The 25,642-nt window shown below is 40.7% G+C and overlaps 1 protein-coding gene across 7 annotated transcripts in view; it reads right to left on the reverse strand.

Moving 5' to 3' along the window:
• PCNT (pericentrin) overlaps window positions 1-25,476 on the reverse strand; it is a 97,585-nt gene extending 72,109 nt beyond the window's left edge. For 4 of the 7 annotated variants that reach the window (XM_031604479.2, XM_031604480.2, XM_031604478.2 and 1 more), the window contains exons 1-14: window positions 25,325-25,476; window positions 19,684-19,887; window positions 16,720-16,770; window positions 15,579-15,758; window positions 14,387-14,530; window positions 11,333-11,497; window positions 8,616-11,099; window positions 8,440-8,532; window positions 8,034-8,210; window positions 6,836-7,091; window positions 4,989-5,047; window positions 4,616-4,790; window positions 1,699-1,835; window positions 1,041-1,152 (exon numbers count right to left, since the gene is read on the reverse strand). In XM_031604479.2, the coding sequence (XP_031460339.2) occupies window positions 1,041-1,152; window positions 1,699-1,835; window positions 4,616-4,790; window positions 4,989-5,047; window positions 6,836-7,091; window positions 8,034-8,210; window positions 8,440-8,532; window positions 8,616-11,099; window positions 11,333-11,497; window positions 14,387-14,530; window positions 15,579-15,758; window positions 16,720-16,770; window positions 19,684-19,887; window positions 25,325-25,369 (4,282 nt within the window). In that variant the 5' untranslated portion in view covers window positions 25,370-25,476. The remainder of the gene's footprint in view (window positions 1-1,040; window positions 1,153-1,698; window positions 1,836-4,615; window positions 4,791-4,988; window positions 5,048-6,835; window positions 7,092-8,033; window positions 8,211-8,439; window positions 8,533-8,615; window positions 11,100-11,332; window positions 11,498-14,386; window positions 14,531-15,578; window positions 15,759-16,719; window positions 16,771-19,683; window positions 19,888-25,324) is intronic. The other 3 variants (XM_090144582.1, XM_090144581.1, XM_031604482.2) reach the window with 2 other exon arrangements.
• Between the last annotated feature and the right edge of the window lie 166 nt (window positions 25,477-25,642).

Consider the following 25,642-nt stretch of genomic DNA (forward strand, 5'->3'; position numbering starts at 1 on the left):
TGTCTTTGTAAGTATAATAATTTACATCAGAAGTCTTAAGATATATAAAATTCACATCACATTTCAAAAAGGAAAAAAGGGAGATTCAACATGATCACATGGTTCTGAAATATTTCTGCCTTTTTCTTTTAAAATAGAGTAGCCTATCTTACCAACAAATAAAAAAAAAAATCCTCACAACTACAACAAACCTCTCAAAGTCATTTGGAAGAGCATACACTCCACTGGGTGAAACACCGGCTGGTTGGCCGGCCCCAAAGAGTTGTGGTCAGTGGAGTTAAATCCAGATGGTGCCCAGTCACGAGCTGTGTCCCCCAGGGCTCGCTACTGGGGCTGCTTCTATTTAGCATCTTTATTAACGATCGTGATGAGGGGATTGAGTGCGCCCTCAGTAAGTTTGCAGATGACACCAAGTTGGGAGGGACTGTTGATCTGCCTGAGAGGAGAAAGGCACTAAGAGGGACCTGGAGAGACTGGATTGACAGGCCAAGGCAAACTGTATGAGTTTCAGTAGGGCCAAGTGTCAGTTCTTGCATTTTCGTCACAGCAACCCCAGGCAACCCTACAAGCTTGGGGAGGAGTGGCTGGAAAGCTGCTTGATGAAAAGGGACCTTGGTGTACTGATGGACAGTCGGCTGAATACGAGCCAGCAGCGTGCCCAGGTGGCCAAAAAGGCCAATGGCATCCTGGCTTGGATCAGGAATGGTGTGGTGAGCAGGACTAGGGAAGTCATCCTGCCCACATACTCAGCACTGGTGAGGCCTCACCTCGAGTACTGTGTTCAGTTTTGGGCATCTCAGTACAGGAAAGACACTGAGGTGCTGGAGCAGGTCCAAAGAAGGGCAGAACCAATCCAACGCTGAATCACCTTTCACTTCACAAACCCATCACACACCCAGTCACTAGGGTGCGATGTGCTTCACATATCAGTGACCTGGCAGTGCATTTCTGGTACACAATTAAAATCTTTTCACACCAATAATGCATACAACGACACAACCAAGATGAAACAAAATAAAATGCATAAATTTTGAGCATACCACTTAACTCCTGCCGATTTGCTCGGGTACTGCCAAGTTGAGACCAAAGCTGCTTGATTTCTTCTTGTGATTGAGTCTTGAATTCTTCATGCATGATCTGAAGTTTTTCCAGCTATGGAAAATGAATTCAATAACAATATTTCATTAAAAACTTTTTTTTTTCCCTCTAATTCCTTACTTTACATGCAACATATACAGTTATATCAGAATTAGATGGAAACATTAGTGACATCAAAACATTCATATCCTGACCCAGGTTACCTAAGATACTGAATAGTGCTTAACTATTAGATGTAGTATTTTAAAAGAGGGATTTGCTCCCTCCTGATGCCACAGTTAACACTGTGAGCAAGAATCAAGTAACAAGAATCAAGTAGTAAGAAACACAAAAATCAGAAACATCAAGAATATCATCTTTATTAAGGTGCCACTCCTTAATACAGAGGAAGGAGTGGCACCAAACTGCAGAACAGCAATTGCATTCAAAAGATTTTTAATTGCTATAGAAGGTCCCAGAACATGCTCCTACTTTATGAGTGTGCTTTAGTTTTTTGTTTTTTTTTTATTTAAATCCCTAAACAGTTACCCAAGTGATAACATGAATATATGGTCTACACACACAGTAATCAATTATTCAATGCAAAGAAATCCTCTTTACCTCCTTCTGTAGATTCTGTTCTTTTTCTTGGCTTTCTGTCTTCATATCTTCTAGGAGTTGGTTATGTTCAGCCTCCAGTTGTTTAGTTAACATTGTGATTGCTAACTGGTGATGTTTCTCCAAATCTACACATTTCACTAAAATTGAAAATGAGTTCTGTTACACCATCATCCTGGCTGACAAGTAACAACCTGTACCTGTGTGACTAAAATAGGAATAGCACGTATCCAGACCACAATGCTAGCTTACAACATTTCCTGTCAGTAAAAGCCTTCTCAGTAAAGGTGTCACTACTTTCAGATCACTACAAATATCTTGAAAAATAAAGGATTTCGAAGTCTAAAGTTTCTATGCAGTGCTACCACAGTTCTCTATATAACACTGTTAGCCAAGAAGTAACCAAACAGTAATGCCAGAGAGATGAGCACCTGCTCTCTGCATATACAAGAAGCATTCTGAACTAGAAGCACATTTACTTAAAGGGAATCAAACATTTCTTCATGACCTACAAACACAGAATTTCTCCTACAACTACAGCTAGCAGCGAGAAATAAAAGAGATAACTAGAAAGGAATGGAGAGGCTTGTGCCATGTCTCAGTGCTGAGTACTCTCTGAACCCTGTAAACTTGCTATTACTTCATTCAGTCAACAAATCTTGGTCTGTTAGAAAACACCTGCAGTAAACTGATTGTTTTTCAGGCATGTTGTTCCGCAAGAGATTCACATTACCCTCACAGAACAAACTTTACAGACATGGGTTACCAGGGGACCATGGTTACCAGGGGAAGGTCATGCTTAACTAATCTTGTGGCCTTCTATGATGGAGTGACGGCATTGGTGGACGAAGGGAAGGCAACTGATGTCATTTACCTGGACCTGAGCAAGGCCTTTGACATGGTCCCCCATCACATCCTCATCTCCAAACTGGAGGGAAGTGGATTTGACGGGTGGACAACTAGATGGATAAGCAATTGGTTGAAAGGCCGCAGACAGAGGGTGGTGGTCAATGGCTCTATGTCCAGGTGGAGGCCGGTAACGAGCGGTGTCCCTCAAGGGTCTGTCTTGGGACCGGTGCTCTTTAACATCTTTATTAATGACATCGATGAGGGAATGGAGTGCACCCTCAGCAAGTTTGCTGATGACACCAAGCTGAGTGGTGCAGTCGATACGGTGGAGGGAATGGAGGCCATTCAGAGGGACCTTGACAGGCTTGAAAGCTGGGCTCGGGTGAACCTAATGAGGTTCAATAAGGCAAAGTGCAAGGTTTTGCACTTGGGCCGGAAGAACCCCAGGCACCTGTACAGGCTGGGGGGAGTTGTCCTTGAGAGCAGCTCGGCAGAGAAAGACCTAGGGGTCCTGATAGATGAGAAACTTAACATGAGCCAGCAGTGCGCTCTGGCAGCCCGGAAAGCAAATGGGATCCTGGGCTCCATCAGGAGAGGGGTGGTCAGCAGGGATAGGGAGGTGATTGTCCCTCTCTACTCTGCTCTTGTGAGGCCCCATCTGGAGTACTGTGTTCAGGTGTGGAGCCCTCAGTACAAAAAAGACATGGAGATTTTGGAAAGGGTCCAGAGGAGGGCCACGAAGATGATCAGGGGGCTGGAGCACCTCCCCTATGAGGACAGGCTGAGGGAGTTGGGTTTGTTCAGCCTGGAGAAGAGAAGGTTGCGGGGCGACCTCATTGCAGCCTTTCAATATCTGAAGGGAACTTACTCCCAGGAGGGGAGTAAACTCTTCGTAAGGGCTGATAATAGCAGGACACGGGGAAATGGTTTTAAGTTAAAAGAGGGAAGATTTAGGTTGGATGTTAGGGGGAAGTTTTTTACTAGGAGGGTGGTTAGGTCCTGGAACAGGCTGCCCAGGGATGTTGTGGATGCCCCGTCCTTGGAGGTGTTCAAGACCAGGTTGGACGAGGCTCTGGGCAACCTGATCTAGTAAAGGTGTATGTTTGGTGGCCCTGCTAGGCAGGGGGGTTGGAACTACATGATCCTTGAGGTCCCCTCCAACCCAGGTCATTCTGTGATTCTGTGATTCTGTGATGGGTTCATGGAAACCTAGTAAAGTCACTGCAGGCTGGTGAGAACAAGCCATTTCTAGAAATATGTCCTCACAGCAGCCAAAGGCCATCCAAACACAGTGGAAGCATCAGGCCTATGGCACACAGGAAAGGCTACCCTTCACGTCTCAAACTTGGTCCTGCTGCTTGTCAGGTGGCATGAGAATTCCAGCAGTGGCAGCACAGTATTCTCATTCGTTTGAGGAAAATATTTCCCACATCTCTCTCTCCAATAGGGTCTTGGAGGCTTAACTACCTGATGAGATAACTCTCTTCACAGCATACATATCTTGTGGATCCTTCTCATGCAGTTATTGACAAGTGCAAGTAGAACACAATCCCAGTAAATGCATCAAGTTTTCAAACCCTATCCAAGCTCTTCATAGTTCTATCTCCTATCTGCACGTCAGCAAAGGTTGTAGCTGGTTAGGTACTCATCATTAAATTATTTTTAAAGATAATAAAAACTCCAAATATGCTAGTCTTAAAAGCGTCACTTACAGAACAGTGTTTCAAAAAGATGTTATTCTATCAAGTTGTAACTACTACGAATCTGAAGGTGCATGTTTTAGTCCAAAGAAGTTTCCATGAATATGAAGTCTTGATTAGCCTAAAACTGGCTTTAATCTGTCAGTAAAACACCCTTAATACTTTCAAAGAAAAACATCTGTCTAGTGCAAGACAAAATTCAATGCATTTATGTGAGTTTTAAAAACATTTCTCACTTAGTTCCTGTTTTCAACAGTCTCATGCCATCAACCCAGTTCTCATACAAGGATGTGTTTTGTATTTGTTTTTTTATATGGATAGCTTTGCTACTGTTGGATAAAGAAACCTGCTTTTCAGATCATGGTACCTACTTTCAGATTGTTCCTTCTCAAGAGAAAGAAGTCCCAGTTCTGCTCTGACTTTTTCTAATTCCATTTCCAGAGTTTTCTGCAGCTCTGCTATTTCAGCCTGATGTTTTTTAGACAGCTCCTCACACGTGCATTTTAAACGCATCTCAGACTCCAACTCCCAGTCTCTTTTGAGAGTCTAAGACAGAAAGATATGCGCATTATTAAAGCGAACACATTTAGCAAATATCAGGTGTCTGGGGATTTTTTTCCCCTTTACATTCCATTCATTTGTCCACTACAATAAATACGTAGTAGACATGGGACTTCTTCCAGCTCTGGTTTACTGAAGGAAGTTGTTTTTTTTTCCTCCCTCTATGAAGAACAGAATTTGTACCTCTAATATCTGGATATGTTTCTCTTCCATTTCCAATTCTATTTTCTTTCTTTGATCAACTGTGAAATAAAAATTCTTATTATTAATAAACGTATATAAAATATTATGTTTAAATGACAAGTAGAAATATAGATGAACATTTTCAATATCAAACTTGGAGCTTGAATAGGTAGACCCTAGCATGTTATGCTGCTGCATGCCTATCTAAACCTATTGTCATGTTATACCCCAGTAATTCTTGCATTTTAACAAGTGATAATTATCGAGCAGTTGTAACTGCTAAGAAAAGCCTGGAGGCTAAAGACAGCTTAATTAGAAAAGCAATGTCTAACTAAGCCTACAGAGACAGTATGACACTTTAAAGAAGTATATGAACTACCCTCCTTTTTCCACACTTGTAAATTCAAATGCCCATCTCTGTCATTTTCGGTAGCAGTACTTCATTGCATAACACCTAAGAGATACAATCATCTCTGTCACCAGAAACATAGCAGAAGAGTAGCAGACAGCAGTAAGTAGGAAACTTTTTTCAAATGTCTTCTAAAAACGCATGGGAAACAGAGTAGAAGACAAATAGTATTATGTGCTTCATTTTCACTGACAGCTTCCCAATTCATTCCATGTTTCCTTATAAATTCTGACTCAGCACCTCTGCAGATCCATCAGAGTCCTAGAAAACTTTCTTTTTCTCAGCTTCTAAGTACCGTTGCCTTAGCTTCAAGCATCACTTCAAGTTTCTCAGTGGGAAATGAGACTCCAGAGACTGAGGTAGTATCAGCTACTGGTCAAATAGAGGAAGAAATTTCTACAAGATAAGAATGTATGAGTTCTCACAGGAGTTAGGGGCATGTCCAATCCCCGCTTCCCTGAAAATTTCCTCTATCCTTCCAGATAACAGCATCCACAATGCTAACATTTCTCCTGCATCATCTAATTTTAGATCCTCTTCAGATCCTTGCATTCAAGCATTTCTAAGTGGTTATGTTCAACTTACGGTGCCAAAATGCAGATAAACAGCACTGACCCAGGGAACTTTGTTCAAACCCCCTTGTACTCCAAAATCCCACTAATGCAGCAGCTCTGTATATTACTTATGATCTTCTGTTCTTGGGTCAAAAAGCCACTGAAAAAAATTTCTTCCTCTCAGGAAAGGAGAACTGAAGAAAAATTTCCTACAAGTTCTTCAGTAAATTGCTGCAGGCCTCACCTTTGTCCAGAAGTTTCTCAAGCCCTGCCATGTTGTTCAGAAATGGTTCTCTGATCTGAAAAGGGGTAAATACCCCCAAATTGCACACAGAGCCATCAGCAGGGCTTCAGTATTGACAACTGTGGCTTTCCTCCTGGTTCTCACAGAACATCTGGTACAAGTTCACACTGAGTCTTTCAGATCCTTTCCAAGTCCCTTCTCCTACTTATGAAACCAGCAAGTAGGCAAGCCAGTAAGTTTTTACACATCTTGTCAGAAACACAACAGTAGTCAGTGCTGACTTAGGGCAACAAAAACCTTTAAGAAACATGAATAAGAGCTCTACTCTTTGCACCAAGTAAATTATTTGGGACAGCCCTGTCTAACGCTTCCTGAAAGCAACTAGTTCAGTATACTGCTGTTTTACACATGTAACTGCAAAACATGCACACAGTTGAAGAAGAGTTAAAGTTAGGTCTGAAGAACTTCATTTTTGCACTTAACGTTTAATCTTGCATGTGCAAGTCTACACATTACACCTATTCTAGGCAATATCAGCCTTCAATCATAAAGCCAACTCTACATCATGATGGAAAACTCTGAAGGCAGAATAATATTGACTGAATTTCAATCTCTCGCCTGTTATTCCCAAGTTTAATACCTAATTCTTGCTGATATTTTGATGTTAGGTCTTCTTGTTCCTTCAAACAACGTTCTTTAATTTTCTCCCCCTCCAGCTGATGGCGGCTTTGTAGAATTGCTATCTCCTGAGCACGCTTATCATTGAGCATCTCCCGTAGCTCCACAAGTGCAGTTTCCTTTTCTTTTCTCAAGTTAGACTGAGTAAGCTCAAGCTGAGAGGTATGCAAGTTATTTAAGCTTAAGCGTAATGCTTCCAATTCAAGGCTGTGAAGTGTCTGCAATGGAGAAGAAAAAACATTTTAGCTTCTCCTCCAACAGCAGGCATTCACTTTTTTTTTCTGTGATCAGTTTCAATTTGAATTGCTTTCAACTGTTAACACCACTAAGTTTTGCTTTTCTGTACTTAAAAAAGTGTTTTGTCATGGCAGAGACAGAACTGACTTCTGTTACAGCGAGACTCACCAATAATTTTCAGTGCAAAGTAAGTTTTCCTTATCTGCCTCTTAACTGAAACTCTAACAAAATACCTTCCGTATGTCCATTCTTGTACAGTTTTTGGAACAGAGCACATGAGCACATGCACATCCCATTCCTTCGTTGTCTATTACAGAATTTCTCTTGTTACTGTTTATAACATGGTACATAGCAAAGTTCTAAAATGGTACTGGAAATGTGGAAACTAAATTCAACTAAAATAGTGAATATCCATCAATTAAAACTGGCAGCCAAAACATATTGACTGAAAATTTGTAATTCCTAAATAACCTACAGTACACCAGCATTTTGCACTTAGACCTAAGACTAGACATTGTCTTTCCACTTTACATTTAGTGGAAGTGTTAAAAAAAAGCAGAACAGTGCTGACTTAGAAGGAAGTCAGGTTTCTATACTTCAATTTAACACAAAAGCAATTATTCAACAAATGTAATTGGTGGGATAACTAAAATGTTGGGGTTTTAAACTGTATACATTTTTTTATTAAACTTATAGAGAAAATAAAAATTGAAGCATTCAGTTTCCTTTGAAATTAATGTTAAAATACCACCACAGAGGGCGACCCTGGAGATTTCCTGCAGAAAAAACCTATTACCACCCACCAAGGAAATACTTGTAATTCAATTACAACATTATATAAAATAGCATGCCTAGTATGGACAAAAATTACAGACCCTTCTCTTCACAATGAACACAGTAATTACTGTATTTATTTATTTTACCTGTGATTGGAGCTGGGCACGCTCAATCTCTGCTTTGTGCGTGGCTGCCATTTGCTGCTGAAGTTCATCCAACAGGTGTAGCTTTTCTTTATTAAGTTCAGCACGGAGCTCCTCCATTTCCTCTTTATGTTTAGTAATAAGTTCAGAAATTTCACGGTCATGCTCTCGTTCATGTACCTGCACAGAATGCCCAGATAAAGGGCTTTCTTCATAACAGTTCTGGTTAGCCCCCACTATAAAGTTACTGATTGAAAATTCTCCTTTCCCCCAATCCCAAATCAAAGACAAAATAGAAGAGAACAATTGGTAGCTTTTTCCCCCATCTCTGGAACATTTATATTGCTTAGGTGACAAACAATGCAGAATGAGTTTATTTTTCTGAAATAAACTTGATTGCACTATTTACCTTTTTTACTAAAGCAAGCTGTTCTACTCTTTCTTCCTCCAACTTCTTTTGCTTTTCAATTTTATCTTTTATTTCAGCATTTAATTCTTCTATCTGAAAACAGGGATACAAACATTTGCAATGACTACTTTTAAGTATTCCAAAATCCAAAACCTGTCATTACTGGTGTTGCCTACCTCCTTCTTGTGTGTCAAACTCAGTTTAGTTAATTCTGCAAGGTGCTGAGTCTCCATTTTAACAATTTCCTCCTTATAATAATTCATCATCTCAGACTGTGCCTTCTTTGCATCTTGAACAGACTGAAAGGATTCCTGCAAGTAATTTTCAAGCTCCAAACGAACCTTCTTCAAATGAGCTATTTCTTCAATCAGTTGGCTTTCTTTCTCACTGTATTCAGTACTTTTTGCCTTTATTTCAGCATGAAGTTTATTAATTTCCATGTTGTTGAAGTTCAACCTATCCTCATATCTTAGTCTTTCACACTCCTGTACTTCTTTGACATTTTGTACTTCAGTATTAACTTCATGTATGTTTTTCTCAAGATCTGCTATGGTGCTAGCATTTGCTGCTAATGCTTTCTCTGCTTTTACTAGATCCTTCTCCATGACTGATAATCTCTCACCTAATGCTGTTTTCTCCTTCACTAAGAGTGCTAAGTCTTGCTCTTTGTTATTGATTTCTGCTTTGAGCAACTCCTGTTCTTTTAACATTGTCTCTTCCAGTACGGTTTTCTGACCAAGCAGTTCCGTTATTCTCTGGTTTTTAGCCTTCTGAGCATCAAGCTGGTTCTGCATTCGATCCCTCTGACTTTGCAAAGCAGCCAACTGACGTCCAAAAAGAGTCTGTACTTCACTTGTTACAGAATCAGAAGCTATTTTCTGCTCTTGAACTTCTTTCACTAACTGCTCCTGAGTTCGCAGCTGCATCATCAACATTTCTTTTTCCTCCTGGAGGTCTTTTACCATTTGTTGCCAGGTAGAGGAATTAGACACCTGTGCTAAATGTTCTGTGACACCGTAAAATTGGCTTCCATCCTCACCCTGTTGCTTTACTAGGAGGTTTATTTTGTTTTCAAGTTCTTTCTCCCTCTCTGTTTTCTGAAGAAGTTGTTTTTCACAACATAGCCGTGCTTCACGTTCCTTATTCAGTTCCACATTAATTTCACAGAGCTCAGCTATCATTTTTTTCCATTTCTCAACAGCTTCTTGGGTCTCCTGATGAGATTTCTTCAAGGCTGACTCTTTTTTGTGGAGCTCCTCAGTTAGCTTTACACATTTCTCTACTACACAAGCTCTCTCATCATCCTTTACATCACCATAGTCGCTTATTTTGTTTTGCAGTGGGGAGCCATCTGACAAAAGTGAAATGAAGGCCTCTGCTTCCACCTTGCCCTCTTCAAATGTCTCTTTAGTCGAACTGCCAATACATGGTTTTTCATCAAGGTCAAAGTTTAATTGAGGATGTTTAAAATCTGTGCTGGGATCTGAAAGCACACTACTGTCTAGCCCAAACCTACTGCATTTATCTTCTTCAACGGTATAACCTTCAGAACAGCCTGACACATACGACTGTTCGGGTCTCTCTGTGAAGACAAGATATTTTGATAGTATCTCTTCATCAATAGTGAAAAATCCTAGTTCTGGCAGCGGTTCTTCAGACAAGTGATCTCCACTACTTTCATTATGTTCTCTGATCTTTGAACACACAGTTTCTTCTGATTCATCCCCTAATGAATCTATTCTCGGTTGACACTGGAAATCTAGTTTGTCAGGATTTAGCTCTTCTCTAAATTGGCGTGGTTCATTCAACATCTCCTCCAGCTTCACTGTCTGCAACTCCAATATATCTGGTAAAGTTTGTATTTCCCTTAGGTTTTTATTGGAGACAGTCTCTTCATCATGCTTTTGCTCTGCATCTTTACCTTTTTCAGCCTCAAAAAGTTGCTTTTTATTTAATTCGTGGATTAAATAATTCAATTTCTGAATCTCTTCATTCAAGCACTGTTTTTCCTGCTCATATTGCTGGGCTTCCTTGACCTGCTCTTCTGCCTTTGAAAGTTGAGACTTAAGATCACTAATTAAAACTTTGTATTGAATCTCAACCTCAGTCTTTTCTCTCTGGAATTTTTCCTGCTGGTGTTCAAGTTCCTTTCTCAAATTTTCTTTACTAATTTCAGATTCACGAAGACTATTATTTAAGTTAGCTATTATTCTATTTAAATTCTGAATGTGTTCTTCAGAATTCAGAGCAGAGAGTTCTTTTCTTAACTGTTCAAGTTCACTTTTATATTTTAAAATCATTTCTTCTTCATATACTTGCTTGGCTTCTGCAGTCTCTTTTCTATGACATTTCTCCAGCCTAGCTTCCAAGTGCTCCAATTGTCTGCAAACATCCTTTTCATGATTCACTTTCAGTTCTTCAATATGTTGCTGTTCTTTCATTTTGGTTAAGGTTATTTCATTTTTTAATTCTGTTATTTCTGTGTCCCGGAGAGAAAGAGTATGTTGTAGTATAGACAAATTGAATCTTTCTGATGCCAGTAGATCCTGTAGACTTTTAATACAGTCATCTTTTTCTCCTATGCTTTCATATAGCTGTTGCATTGTATCTTTCATACCCTCTTCTGTTAGGGCAAGCAGATATTCCTTATCTTTGGTATTCTTAAAAATAAAATATTACATATGAAATTTACCACGGAAATATGACATGCTTTAAGTTCCTTAATTCTCATATTTTTCATGTCTCTTCACAATTAACATTTCCCCTTAAGTACAGAGAGTAACATTGGCCTTATGCACAAATTATATGTTCAGTGCAGGCTCTCCCTCCAAAAAGAACCATAACTACTACTAAATACAACTCATAACAGTAAAGGTACTTTAAACAATTTTACCTTTTGAGAAGATTCAAGCTGTACCTCCAGGTCATGTGCTCTCTGATGCAGCATCTCCAAACGTGCATTTTGTTCTTGGAGACTGTTCTGAAACAAGGACATTTGCTGCTGGGCTTGTAATACCTCTTTCTTCCCAGAGCCTTTATTCTTCAGCATCGCATTAACCTGAACACATAAGTTTACTCCCAGTCAGAAGAAAGTTTATATAAGAATAACTCCTAAACTAATCCCACTGTACGCATAGGATGTATTGTATTTGTTGAATATAGATTTATTCTATGTATCATTCTTCCATTCTCAGTGGATAAGTAAAGTCCTAAAAAGTCACACAACAGATAACATGTTTGAAATACTATTACTCACAGCAAAGTATAAGGTTAACTAATTCACTTCTACAAAGCCCCCAAAATGAGACAGGACTTCCAGTGGACTGGACATTTTGGTAAGAAATCAGTCTTTCCTGCAAAGGATTTCACAGCGAATACTAAAAGCTTTTTCTGCTCCCACTCACCCAAATGGTATTAAAAAAAAATAAAAAAAAAAAAGTGTTTTTCTAAAAACTTTGCCGAAGCCAAGAAAATATCAATATGCTCAAGCCAGCATTAGTACTTTCACTTATCACCAAACTAGTCAAAGCTCAGTTAGAGTTGAAGCTGTCCAGCACAGAGGAGGACCAGAGAATACATTGGGCTACACATGATGAGAATGGTCACGTTACAAACATAGACAAAGCAGAAATGTTTAATGTCTTCTTTGCCGCTTTCTTCAACATCAATCATCAGCTGCAGGACCCCAAGGGCACTGAGTTGGAGGACTGTGACTGCAGTAGTGATCAACTCCCAGCCAACCCTGAACTTATGTGGGATTTCCTGCTCCACATAGATGCATACAAGTCCATGGGACCCAAAGAGATTCCTCCCAGGTGCTCAGAGAGCTGGACAATGTCATCACAAGGCCTTGCTCAATTATTTTTCAGTCTTAGGAATCTAGAGAGGTCCCATTTGACTGGAAACTAACGTTATTTCAATTTTCAAGGGCAAGAAAGAAGACCCTGGTAAACTTAGACCTGACAGTCTCACTTCAGTGCCTGAAAAAATTATGCCAAGAGGTACTGGAAAAACCTGACAGGCAATGAGGTCATTGGTAAGAGCCAACATCAGCTCATGAAGAGAAGGTCCTTTTGCACTAAATTTATTTCCTTTTATGACACGGACACCCATCTAGTGTGACCAAGGGAAGCCAGTTGATGTTATTTTTTTGGATTTCAGTATAGCTCTTAATACTTTTTTTCCCCCAGTATCCTTCTGGACAAAATTCCTAGTATACAGCTGGACAAAAGCATCATGTGATGAGTGAGCAATTGGGTAAGGGTTGGGCCCAAAGAGTTATATTAAAATAGAGTTACATCAGGCTGCTGGCCAGCGTCTAGCAGGGTTCCCTAAGGCTCCACTATAGGACCAGTTCACTTAAATGTTTTCATAAATGACTTGAATGTAAGTCTATAAGGTGTTCTGAGGAAATTTGTTGATGATATTAAATTGGAAGGAGCTGGTGACTCCATCGAGGCTGGAGAGGCCTCATGGAGAGATCTAGACAAATTCAAGAGCTGGGCAACAACTGACAATGCAGAGTTTAACAAGAGAAAGTGTCACTGGATTCTGCAGGAAGAGAAGGAGCAGCTCTGGTTTTCCATACACACTGGGAGGATGAGATGCTGGAGAGCACTCCAATGAAATGAATCTCAGAGTCACAGTCAAACGCAAGGTAAATGTGAGTCAACAGTGTGCCAAGTCAGCCCAGAAGGCCAACCATACTCTAGGGTGCATCAACCACAACATTGCTAGCCAGTCAAGCAAAATGATTATTGCACTCTACAGTGCACTGGTGCAGCCTCGCCTTGAGTACTGTGTGCAGTTTTGGGTACCACAAGGCAAAAAGGACGCAGAACAGGCATGTCCAACTCAGCCTACGGGCCACATGTGGTCCAGCCCATTCTGCAGCCAACCCCTGCCCCCATAGCCTCACAGCAGTAAGTCTCCCCCATAGAGCAGCCTGGCCAGATCCCAGGCACACACCCATTGCTCAGCAGTAACCAAACATCAGTCTGTGATTGGCACTGGTGCTAACTCAAGTTATGGCAAATAATTATGCATTTTCATACATCGGTTACATACATTCCTGTGAACAGAGAAAAAATATGCACCCATGCTTTCCATTTTGATAAAGGAATTTGAGAATGAGCTTCAAGATTTCTAAAAATAACCAATCAATTTCCGGTATATTTTCTACTCCATTTTAAGTCAACATAAATACATTTATCTGATTACATCTCTTTACCAGACTTTTATAATATCTGTCTTCCCAGAGAAAGAGATCCCTTGCTTCACAGTCACGCCTTATTCATGTTATTGCTTTTCAGCAGTACATACATTTGTAAACAAACATTTTCAAGGATGAAATACAGGAAGAATAAAATTTCATCAAAAATCTCTGATGAACACCTTGAGACCTCACTTAGAATAACAATCATTTCCATCAAACCAGACTGGTGCATTAGTTTCACAAAAACAACGTCAAATATCCCACTATTTCTATGTTTTTGTTGTTCTCCTTTATGTTTTAATAATAATGTTAAAAGTTTTGTTAGTTACATACATTAACTATCTTTAAATTTTATGCCGACTACTTCAAAAGTAATGCTTCCTATTTAATTATGTTGGCCCACACCATCACAGGCAGATGTTGAAATGGCAGTAGTATTCTACTGATTTTTTTTTTTTTGACCACAGCACACAGGCTCTTGTTCATGGTTGACAAAAATGAATAGCTAACGGTGGTGACTAAAAAACAGTGTTTTGTAGCTGAGAATTTGCTCCATCAAAGCACTGCATTTCAGGCCTTGCCCTCAAATCATTTTCACCTCTGCACTGCAATCTGAACTAAGAGGTATGTGATAAGCCTGAGATGCAGTGAGTTTTTTTAATGTTTATAATGCAAACACATTTGTTTTTATTCCCTCTTTGTAGCATAGTTAAAATTAGGGAAGGAGCACACCTGATGTAACTGAAGTTGTAAGCCATGGATCTGATCAGCTACATGTGAAGCCTCTTCCTGCAAGTCATCCCAATCCTTTCTTGTTTGTTGAAGGCAGCTTGTTAGTTTCCTTATGACTTCATTCTGCTCTTGAACAGTTGTTTCCTACATGATGCACAAGAAATACTTCTGAAATGAAGATATTCTTATACTAGGAACCCTTTAAGTTTGCTTAACACAAAGACAATAACGTCATTGTGTTAACCCAATATGGTTACATGGAAGACTTAATAAGCCCACATGGTAGGACCAGAAATATTTCTGTTAAAACACAATAGCAGGAATGATTAAAGAAATCTTCTGCTAATCACAGAGAGATGAAGGTAATTAGATCTGTTCTGGTTCTTTTTGTTTTGTTTTTTTTAAGCAAATAAGATACTAATAATGAAAAAACTATTTTAAATGTCAAAGCTCTTATTCGTGTAAAAGCAATTGATTTTTTTCCATAGGCAACAAAGTTATTTATTTAGTACACTCTGAAATCTTCCCTATGTCACCTCTTCAGTCCCGTGAAAGAAAGCCAATGAGATGGGTTACATCATATTTTACAGTAATCACATCCTTTTCAATGTATTTCTCACCATTAGGAAACATCTTTTTATTCTATTAGGACTTTGAAACAAAAAACATGCAAAGTAGGAAGCAATTATTCTTTGGATGCACTTTATCATTTACCTTTACACAGAAATGTAAGAGAAAAGAATTTTAAACTATCTTTTCAAATATTTTTTTAGAGGGAAAGGTATATGTAAGTTTAATAAAGTTCACCTTATCCTACTTAATCATCTGTCCATACCAAAAAAATACCCCTAAAAATGCACAAAAAACCCCAAGTGTAAATGATCTCTATCATTTTGAAGTGGTGAGGAAGGAAGTCTGCGATACCATGCGAATGTTCAGGAATTTACCTAAGCACTTCAATAAAAATCTCTCAAAATGTTTCATTAATAAAACTTCATTAATGTTTAATTCAAGCAATATGAAGGCCTGAACGACTGCACTAACTGGTTAAGGTAAGACATAAGTATTGCTTTTGGTAGCATATGTTAACAAGGTGAAATGCTTTTCAATACAAGCAATAATTACTTTGGGTTTTGTCTCTTACACATTTTTAGATTTAAAGTAGTATTATTCCTGTTATTATGAAACATACCTGAAGCTGCATAGAGTCTCTGTGCTGGCTAAGTTGCTCCTGTAGTTCATCCATCTGCACAGTGAGTCTTTCAACTGCTTGCTGTTTCTCCAGAAGTCTTTTCTCTAACTCAGCTATTCTAGTTCGACACATCTTATCATCAAGCTCGCTACATTCTGCAGCAGAATGTACTGCAACTCTCTTCATAAAAGAAATAAAAATGGTTTCCATCACCAACATAAAGCATCATTTCCATTTTACGGCAATTCTGAATATAAATTGGGATGAAAGTTTAAATTTCGAGCAAGTTTATTTTAAAAAATGAATCAACATTTAAATTATAAATAAAGTTTCTGTTAAATGAAAGTTCTTAATTCTTTCTAAAATTCAGATACTTTTTCTCATGGGTCATATATTATCACACAATACTTCAAGCAGCAGATGTAAACTAGGGAGAAGATTTGCGACTCTACAGCATCAAATGGTTGCAAAGAGTCATGCTGACATATTTGGAGACATGAAATACATTCAAACTTACAAGTTGAGGGCACACTACCAAAATTAAACTAGGTTTTTACTGCTCTCTGTGAGAACTGTTCTCTAGTTCACCCATAGGGTAGACTAGAAAAAAAAAAAAAGAGTTCTTGATTTAAAATTAAACTCAAACACAACCAGTAATTGCAAATGAATTTTCAACATACATTGAGTTTCTGCGGCGTTTAACAGCAAAACAAAAAGTAAATCAAAGAAGAAATTGCTCAAATTAACAGTGCAGCTTCTTATGAGCACTATCATTACAATTCTATTGGAAAATACAGTACATCATATTTTAATTATGTTTTGTCCTTAATATAAGAACCAATACAAGAAGCAAGCTTACTTTTCAATTAAGTCCATCTTTCACAGTTCTCCAGACAAGTGCTATAATTTTAGTGCAAACACTTCTCTTACCAACCAATTTTGCAGCTATGTATATATACAGACACACACACACGTATATAAGCACCAGTTTTAGACTGAAAAATAGAGAAATCACATCACTTAACATGTTATAGCAACACACAATAACTAATCTATCTAAATACAGCATTTTCTTAAGTTACATTCTTCCTTCACGTACATATTAGCACCTTTTACAAAATATATATTCTTTCATACTTACTTCAGCTACCGGATCGATCGCTGTATCCTGGATGGACAAATCAGCACTCCCCTGATAAACAAACAAAACAAACACCACATCATAGCCATTTTTTCCAGGTACATAAGGAAAAGCAAGATCCACAACAAAGCAACATGTAAGTGACAGAATAAGAGTGACTTTAACACTAAACTCCATTGATCATCAATGGTCTCATAAATCACAGAATCACCAAGGTTGGAAAATACCTCCAAGATCATCCAGTCCAACTATCCACCTATCACCTATGTTTTCCACTAAACCACATACCTCAGTACAACATGTAAACATTCCCTGAATACCTCCAGAGACAGGAACTCCACCACCACCTGGGAAGACTGTTGCAACACCTGACCACTCTTTCAGAAAAGAAGTTTCTTTAATGACCAACCTGAACCTCTCCTGGTGCAAATAGAGGCCATTCCTTCCAGTTCTACCACTAGTTACCTGGGAGAAGAGGCCAATCTCCACTTTGCCACAACCTCCTTGTAGAGGAGGTTGCAGAGAACAATAAGGTCTTCCCTGAGCCTCCTCTTCTCCAGACTAAATAATCTCATTCCTTCAGCCACTCCCCATAAGACTTGTGCTCCAGACCCCTGCTCACAGCTTCATTGCCCTTCTCTGGGCATGCTCAGGGCCTCAACATCTTTCTTACACTGAGGTGCCTGAAACTGAACACAGCACTCAAGATGCAACCTCACCAGTGATGAGGTACAGAGGGATGATCACTCCCCTGCTCCTGCTGGCTTCACTATTTCTGATACAAGCCAGGATGCTGTCAACCTTCTTGTCCACATGGGCACACTGCTGGCTCATGCTCAGCCAAGCACTGACCAATACCCTCAGGTTCGTTTCCTCTACGGTCTTCTAGGCACTCTGCCCCAAGCCTGTAGCATCGCCTGGAGTTGTTGTGCCCTAAGTGCAGAACCTGGCATTTGGTCTTGTTGAAACTCATCCCATAGGCTTCAGCCCAGCAATACAGCCTGTCCAGATCCCTCTGTAGGGCCTTCCTACCCTCACATAGATTGATGCTTCCTCCCAGTCTGGTGCCGTCTGCAAACTTACTGAGTGTGTGCTCAATGCCCTCATCCAGGTCATCAATAAAGATATTGAACAGGACAAGCCCCAAAACTGAATGACATGAAATAAATGTAGAAATTTTAGAAGCATTATGAATGCCTAATCAAAACTTACAAGCTAAGACGCCACTAAAATTTGATTAGACTTTTGCAGTCTGTTAAGTACTCAAATAGATATATTTAATGATAGATTGTAAATAGAAATTAGTTGACAGAATTAGATAATTGAACACAATAAAATCATTTAAGCAATTATAAAAGCAATACTGTTTTCTGGCACATATACTTAATTAAGTACAACTGCTTCAAATATATTAAATTCTCACCAAACAGAACATAAAACAAAAAAGACATCAGCACTTTTTAAAAGAAGCACCCCATAGCCTATCTTTATTTCGAATCAGCACTATGTAATTTCTACTGACTGCCTTCTATGTAACGTAGAAAGCAATTCCATTTGTTTTAAAAACTAGGCTATTTTAATAGATGCTTATTTAGGCACTATAAGAGTTTTATTCTAAATTTAAGCTAATACAAATTTTAAAAGAGCACTGTTGATGAAGTTATAGCATGTCATTTTCCTAAAAGTGACAGCTTAATATGTAGCTTCCTAAAAGCCTTTGCAATCCTCACGTTACATTCAAGATCTCCTGAAAGTTCTAGGGATACCTCCACTACAGAACAGAGGATAACACACACAAACGGTATCCTCCATTGTTTCAGGTTTGCTAATACACTAGCTTGATACTGTTGTATATTCTTATAACATACCAACACCTGGAGAGCTGCTTTTTATGCAGAAGGTACTGCCTCCCCAAAACTCACAAATCTTCACAGAGAAAACATGCTGAAGCACAGTCAGAAAATAATTTCTACATAAATCCCCAGACTGAGATAAAGTTTGTGGTAGCCATAGTTACCTTGTAGCTTTTAAGGCTTGAGAAAGCATTAGCCAATCACTTCTGAAGCAAGAAATTCCTATTAAAGTATTGTTCAAAACTACATTATTTTTATTATGAGAGAGAAAGATAGAAAAAAGCATCCACAGCTGATGAAAATTTGCCTATGTGTGTATTATTTGCTTAATGATGTGAAGAAAGCAACCATTCAATTCAGGCAACTATCAGTAAATGTATGCTAATCTCAAGCTATATCACAGGCTACATGTTTCTACATTTCCTAATGTGACTACCCTCAGGCACTCACTGAAGGACTACCTTTAGCCGGTCATTAGCACAAACAAACCAAAATATATATCAGGCAAACCCACAGATACATTTTAAATAAGTTTGTCAGACTGTAGTAATGTCTATGCTGGCTTGGCATGGCAGTATTTGATATGAACATGCTGAAAGATTTGGTTTTTTCCTCCAGAAAATGTTGAGTACATTTGAGCCAGCAAAGTGACATAAAACCAAGTATTAAAAAGTCCTGATATTTTGCTAATCTACTATGCACATCAGACTGAATTTGCCATTTCATGGATCACAGTCGGAGATTCAGAAGCATGCCAAAAGAGGTTCAGTGTAGAAAAAGCTGGCATGATAAATTGAAATCTTTCAACTACAGACAGCTCTTTGACAAAACAAGCCATCCATTCCATACAGTAGAGATGTTTAGATAAGATTCAGTTAGTGGGGGAAAAAAAGCCTTTTTTTAAATGATTTTTTTTCCCAGTAATTTATATAATTTTTTAAGAAAGTTAATTACTACAAATGCAAAAAGTCATTTTATTTGTGTCTCAGGGGCAGTCAACTGACAGCACCAGAGAGCTAACACCCAGTTAAGCAAAACAACCACCTGAGATACTTTCTATCTGCAGTTGGACTGAAGCGGAAACATGAGAAATATACTAAGATTTATTTACCTCTGTCTCTGTTGTTGTCTCTAGGAAGTTGGTGTCTTCAGCCTTACTCTCTACACCCTTACCGACATCACAGCCTGGGGCCATCACTGCGTGCTCTTCCTGTGGAACGTCATGCGTGTGGACAGACGAGCCCTTCCTCTTCGGCGTCTTTTTCTGCGACTGCGCGACATTGCTTTTTGCTTTGCGTTCTCTGAAGTGAGCAAACTGTGCATAAAAGATTGGAATAGATACAGGGAGAGGTAAACGAGAAAAAGGTAGCAGGACCACAAGATTAACACGCTCATAGGTGACAAAGAATATCCCAGCTTGACAAAATATATACATCTGCAGAAAAACTGCTTGATCTTCTTACTTCCGACACATTCAGAATACACCAGATATCTGTGCAACTAAACAAGAGATCTCACACTAGTACTAAAGACTCATTTCAATACAGGAATCAAATTTTACTCGGTGACATGCAAAGTTTCAATGACAACCCAGAATTACAGAAGAGAGATTAGAAAAGGAACAAATTGTTAATATATTAGAATCGTTGGGGGGGGAGGGGGGTAGGAAAGCAGCCCTTCCGCAAGACAGGCAAAAACAACCACCCTTAGAAATGCATCTAAACAGATCTTTGCCAGTCTAAGCATTAAGACTAAAATTAATGGAAGTGAGTCCTCACGCTCCCTCCCTGCCACCCCCTTAAGAGAATACAGCAAAACTTCCTAGCCGGAAAGCAGACTACAGTACATAAATAGAAAATTAATTAAGCCAGGTCATTTTAATTTCTTCTGTTGAAGATTCATATGCTCTACTTTATCAGACTATCACAGCACAGTGAAGCACGAGGGACTTGTAAAGAATGTCACTGACAGAATTTATTACCCAACTTTCCTTAGCACCTTAAACTGCTTAAAAAGGATTATCTTATTTTCAACTCTAGTATTACATTTAGGTAGCACTTCCAGGCAGCATCTCCCTCACAGCATAAATCCAGGCATCCCCCTAATAGGGGAAAAAGCCTTCTCCTAGGTTATTGGCTGCAACTACATTGTTAGCATATCCTTGTGATGAGATAGAACAGATAGTAAAAATGATGAGGGGATGCAAATGGTCCCAATTGTAAAGTTCTACCTGCAATATAAATGAGAATACACTGTTTCCTAGCTTGGCTTTCTTGCAATACAGCAACACCACAGAAAAATCCTGTCACTTCCCATGGCTCAGTTAGGTTCTCTCCTTACGCACATGTCAATTTCAATACAGATATTTCTGTTTGACAGCTTAGCTCAACAGATACTCTCAGTCTGCTTAAAATGCATTTTTGCTGAACAACCAGTTTCTTACCAGCATTTAAGCTGTTCGGAAACAAAGAGTCCTTTTTAAATTGGATTAAAATCTGTAGTTTTCATAGTTCTTAATACTGAATGCAGATAAAGCAAAGATTGCCAGATGCTGTATTGATTTTCCAAATAAGCAAAATTAAAAGACAGCAAAAGACAGTGAATAAAGCTGTCATGAGAGAAACAGCATCCTCTGAAATCAGATGCTAACTCTAGCACTCACTGATGGCGTTATATGTCAAAACAGCTATTACACCAATTAAGCTGATAACATGGCCAACAAGGACAGGAGAAAACCTGCAGAATAATGGGAGAGTGGAGGAAGTTGAGGAAGCAGATAAATAGGAGTAAAGCAACCAGAAAATATAAGAAACAACAGGCAGAGAGGGTTCTCATCCTAGGCATCCATCAATGACTTCTCAAAGGAAGAGCAAGAAAGATGTTTGGGATCAAAATATCAAGATTTTCCATGACTGAACATCAACACAAGTAGAAAATTTTTAAACACACAACTCAAAGAGTAAAAAAGCAAGAAACAACTAACAGCAAGATCCACTTACTTTGTCATGTTCGCGTGCATTAAAAATTAGGAAAGCAAAATAAGTATTGCTCCAGAATTCCAGAGAAATACTAGTTGTTGTCCCATGAAAGCATCTGGGGTCCAACACTGCAGATTTCTGGAATCACTGGGTGGGAAAAAGTGTTTTTTATGGCACTACCAGGTTTCCAAAGCCTTTAATTGGTTATATGAATTTAAGACTCATAACAATAGCACCATCACATACGCAGACACAAGTAACACAAAGTAATGCGTATGCATGTGAAAAAAGTAGACGACCAGTGATCTATCCCTCACCAAAACAAGACCCCCTCACGCCCCTTTTGATGGGCCTGATTCTCCGTTTGCTTTCTAGCAGAACCACAGCAGAGAAAGGTTTACTTTTAGCTAGAACTCTGCACCCCACTGTCCCAGCAGCAGCATCACACACAGCACACCAAGCAGCTCTTAGTGCAGAAGAACACTCTGTCTTTCCACAGCTACTGGTGTATTTGCACCTCACCAGCAGCAGACAGGTAACAACAGCAACCTGGTGGTACTAGGGCTGGCCCCACAAGCTAGCTGTCCCTACAGTGGCTCACCACAGGGCAGACTTGCACCACAGCACCCCAAAGTGAGCTGGCACCAAAACAAAAAGCCCAGAACAGAGTATTCAGGTTTTGTTATATATCCCAATTACTGCTGTGGCTAACAGTACTCCATTTATTAGAATGGAAATTTGAAGAACCTGACACAATCAGTGTGTAGCATCTGCCAAATGATGTCAGCTTCCAATTAAAATAGAAGTTGGGATATTTGTTATAATTTGGTGGTAGCTCCAGAGGCATTTCAGTGATGGAGTTTTTATTCTTATATGAAAATAATAACTCAAGCACTGCTTTAAAGAGGAAAACACATACACAACCTCTTCCTAGGTCATTACTTAGCTAAGATCCATGGATGAGAGAGGCAACAAAATAAACAATTTGCACGTCTAGGTTCAAGTAGTACCAGACACTGTTAGCATGACCACATTCTCGTAGCAACCAATCGCTTACAGTACACGACAGAAAAAGAACAAGGAAAAATGCTTCCTTCTGCTCTCCTACACAAGAGCTTCCAAAAACACAGGCTACCCAAAGGAAGTTCTGAGCCAAGTCACAACCACGTAGCCCACCTACATCCACATCCTACTGTGGGCTTAAGGATCTGAGGAGGATCACTGAGTAAGAGAAATGTCCATCTCCTCCCATTGGGGCCCATTAGTTGGATGCTAGCATTTTCAAGTTCAAGCATGTAATTAAGGACAAAAACACAGGCCAAGCACAAAGAAATGCTAGGGACTAGCTGAACATACAGGAAATTTACAGCTTGTATTTGCTTTTTAGTGCCAAACTTTGTGTTTAATAATCCCACTAAGTATTACTTCCATTAATTTGCCCTGGTGCTTTAAAAAAAAAAAAAAAAAAAAGCCTTCTATTGCTCCCATTCTGCTAGATAAATAATGGAAGGCCATGATATTTTAGCAAGCAGAGAAAGCACTACACCCATTTCTGCCACTTTGCACTTACTCCTCTCATATGGCACACTTCCATGCAGCAGCAGCATTGAATGAGCTGTCGAAGATTTCTTCCTTTGTTTTTAAATGGTAAGATACAAGATATTAAGCACCTTACTTTATTTAAAAAAAGAAAAAAATAAGAAGATACAGCATTGCCTCTGCATGGAGAGCCTGAAACTTAATGCAAGTCTCTTTTTTTTTTTTGTTCTCCCAGTGACAAACAACAGCCATACAACAGTGGGAACTAACTTGTTCAAGTACATAACACTTCCCTGCAAACAGATACTGAATTTACAGAAGCGTTACAAAATAAACCTGAACACAGTTAATCTAACTTCCTAATCTGAGGAAGAACAGGCATCCCACAAATCTCTCGTTTTCAACATTAATGCAAGAAGCTATTTGTGTTATCTTTCTCTGACACAGAGCTGCCAAGCCCGAGTGCAGCACCTGGCTGAGACCTGTGAGGCCAGGAAAAGCCGTGCTGCCTGCACAGTGCCAGCAGCGCTCCTACTGCCACCTGCACAGCCCTGGGAGGATGGTGCATGCAAAAAGCCAATGCAGGTAAAAGAGGTACACAGCCAAGCTCTGCTCCACCACAGGATGCAGAAAGCAGACTTCCTGGCAGGTGCCTTGCAGGAAGAGCTATGCTCCAGGCTTGGAGGAGGCCACAAGGATAGCGCTGGCAAAGAGGCTGCAGCCCATGAGGGGACTTGAGCTGCACACAGCTCCACACCACTGCATAGACCCTGCCAGCTCCTTCCAGCTACAGTCCCATTGTCATCCTAGCAGAGGGAGAGAAATATAGAACCAGAATACCCCAAACTGGAAGGGACCCATAAAAATCATCAAGTCCAACTCCTGGCTTCACACAGGATCTAAAAACCAGACTGTATGTCTGAGAGCATTGTCCAGACGCTTCTTGAACAGCAGCAACCTTTTTACCATGACCACCACCTTGAGGAGACCGTTTCAGTGCCCAACTACCCTCTTAGTAAAGCAACCTTTTTCACAGTGTCCAGTCTGAATCTACCCTGTCACAGCTCCATACCATTCCCTCAGATTCTATCGCAGGCAGCAGAGAAGAGATCAGTGCCTGCCCCTTGTGAGGAAGCCGACAGCCATAATGGGGTCTTCCCTTCTCTGGGAAGAACAAATCGTGAGACTTCAGCTGTTTCTCATATATTTTCTCCTCTAGAACACTCACCATCTTTGTAGCTCTCTACAGAAGCTCTCTAATAGTTTTATGTCCTTCTTTGAACTGTGGTGCCCAAAACTGCACACGCTACTCAAGGTGAAGCCACACCAACGCAGGACAATCACTTCCCTTGACTGGCTAGCAGTAGCATCGTGGTTGATGCACCCCAGACTATAGTTGGCCTTGTGTGCTCAGGCAGCCTGCTACTGACTCACACTCAACTTGCCATCGATCCAAGTCTCTTTGAGAGAGCTTGTGGCCGAGGGCTAGCATGCCGCTGTCTCATTCAGCAGTAACTTCCAAAAGCGCATGGCAGTACCAGCTCAAAGAACAGCAGAAATACCAAACAAGCAGCGGCACAGCACTACAAACCAGCTTCTGAACAGCACAGCCACCAAAACAAAGCGCAAGTTACAGAATGACAGAATGGCCAGGGTTGGAAGGGACCTCGAGGATGCTGAATCTCCAACCCCCTGCCACACGCAGGGCCACCAACCTCCACATTTCATCCCGGACCAGGCTGCCCAGGGCCCCATGCAACCCGGCCTTGAACACCTCCAGGGCCGGGACATCAGCAGCTCCCAGGGCTGGTGCACACCCAGCACTGGCCATACAGGCACGCTCCGCAGTGATGTAAGGAGCAGCGATGGCGCCCACAGCCCGCCTCACAACGCTCCCTCGCCCCCAGCAGCCCCGCGGGTCTCACGGACAGCCGGCCGCCCCAGGCCCGCTCTGGCTGCAGCCCCGCCGGAGGGACGCGGGCACGGCGTCGGAGCGGCACAGCACACAGCTCCCGTTCCCGGGGTTCTCCCCCGTAAACGTACTTTGAGAAACGGCAGAAACGCGAGAGGAAAAAAATCAAACAACAAACACAAGGCAAACAAACACGGACCCGCAGGGCAGGGAGCAGAACGCGCGCTCTCCGCCAGGCTGCTCCCCGCGGCCTCCTCCCGCCCCGCAGCGCCGAGGCCCACAGCCCGCAGAACAGCGCGGCGCCGCGCCGCGCCGCGCCTCACCTTGGCTCTGCCAACCTCCAACTTGCGCGCCCGCGCCTCCTCCATCTCCTGCGAGCAGCAGAACCCCGACGCTCCGCACGTCACCCCGCGGCAGGCAACAAGTTTCGGTCATGGCCGCCCCGCGGCTTTCGCCCCGCCCGCTTCCCCTCAACCGGCCAATCGCGAGGCGGCAGCTGCGGGCTCTGACCAATCAGATAGAAGAGGTGGACCGGCCTGCCGGGGAAGGAAGGAAGCTGTGCGGGAATTGGCGAGAATCGACGTGCCCGGGGAGTCCGCCGGCCAATGCCGAGAGAAACCGTTATCCTTGCCCCGCCCACT

Source organism: Phasianus colchicus, chromosome 7 (genome assembly GCF_987193195.1).
Source record: "Phasianus colchicus chromosome 7, bPhaCol1.hap1.1, whole genome shotgun sequence".
Taxonomy (NCBI): domain Eukaryota; kingdom Metazoa; phylum Chordata; class Aves; order Galliformes; family Phasianidae; genus Phasianus; species Phasianus colchicus.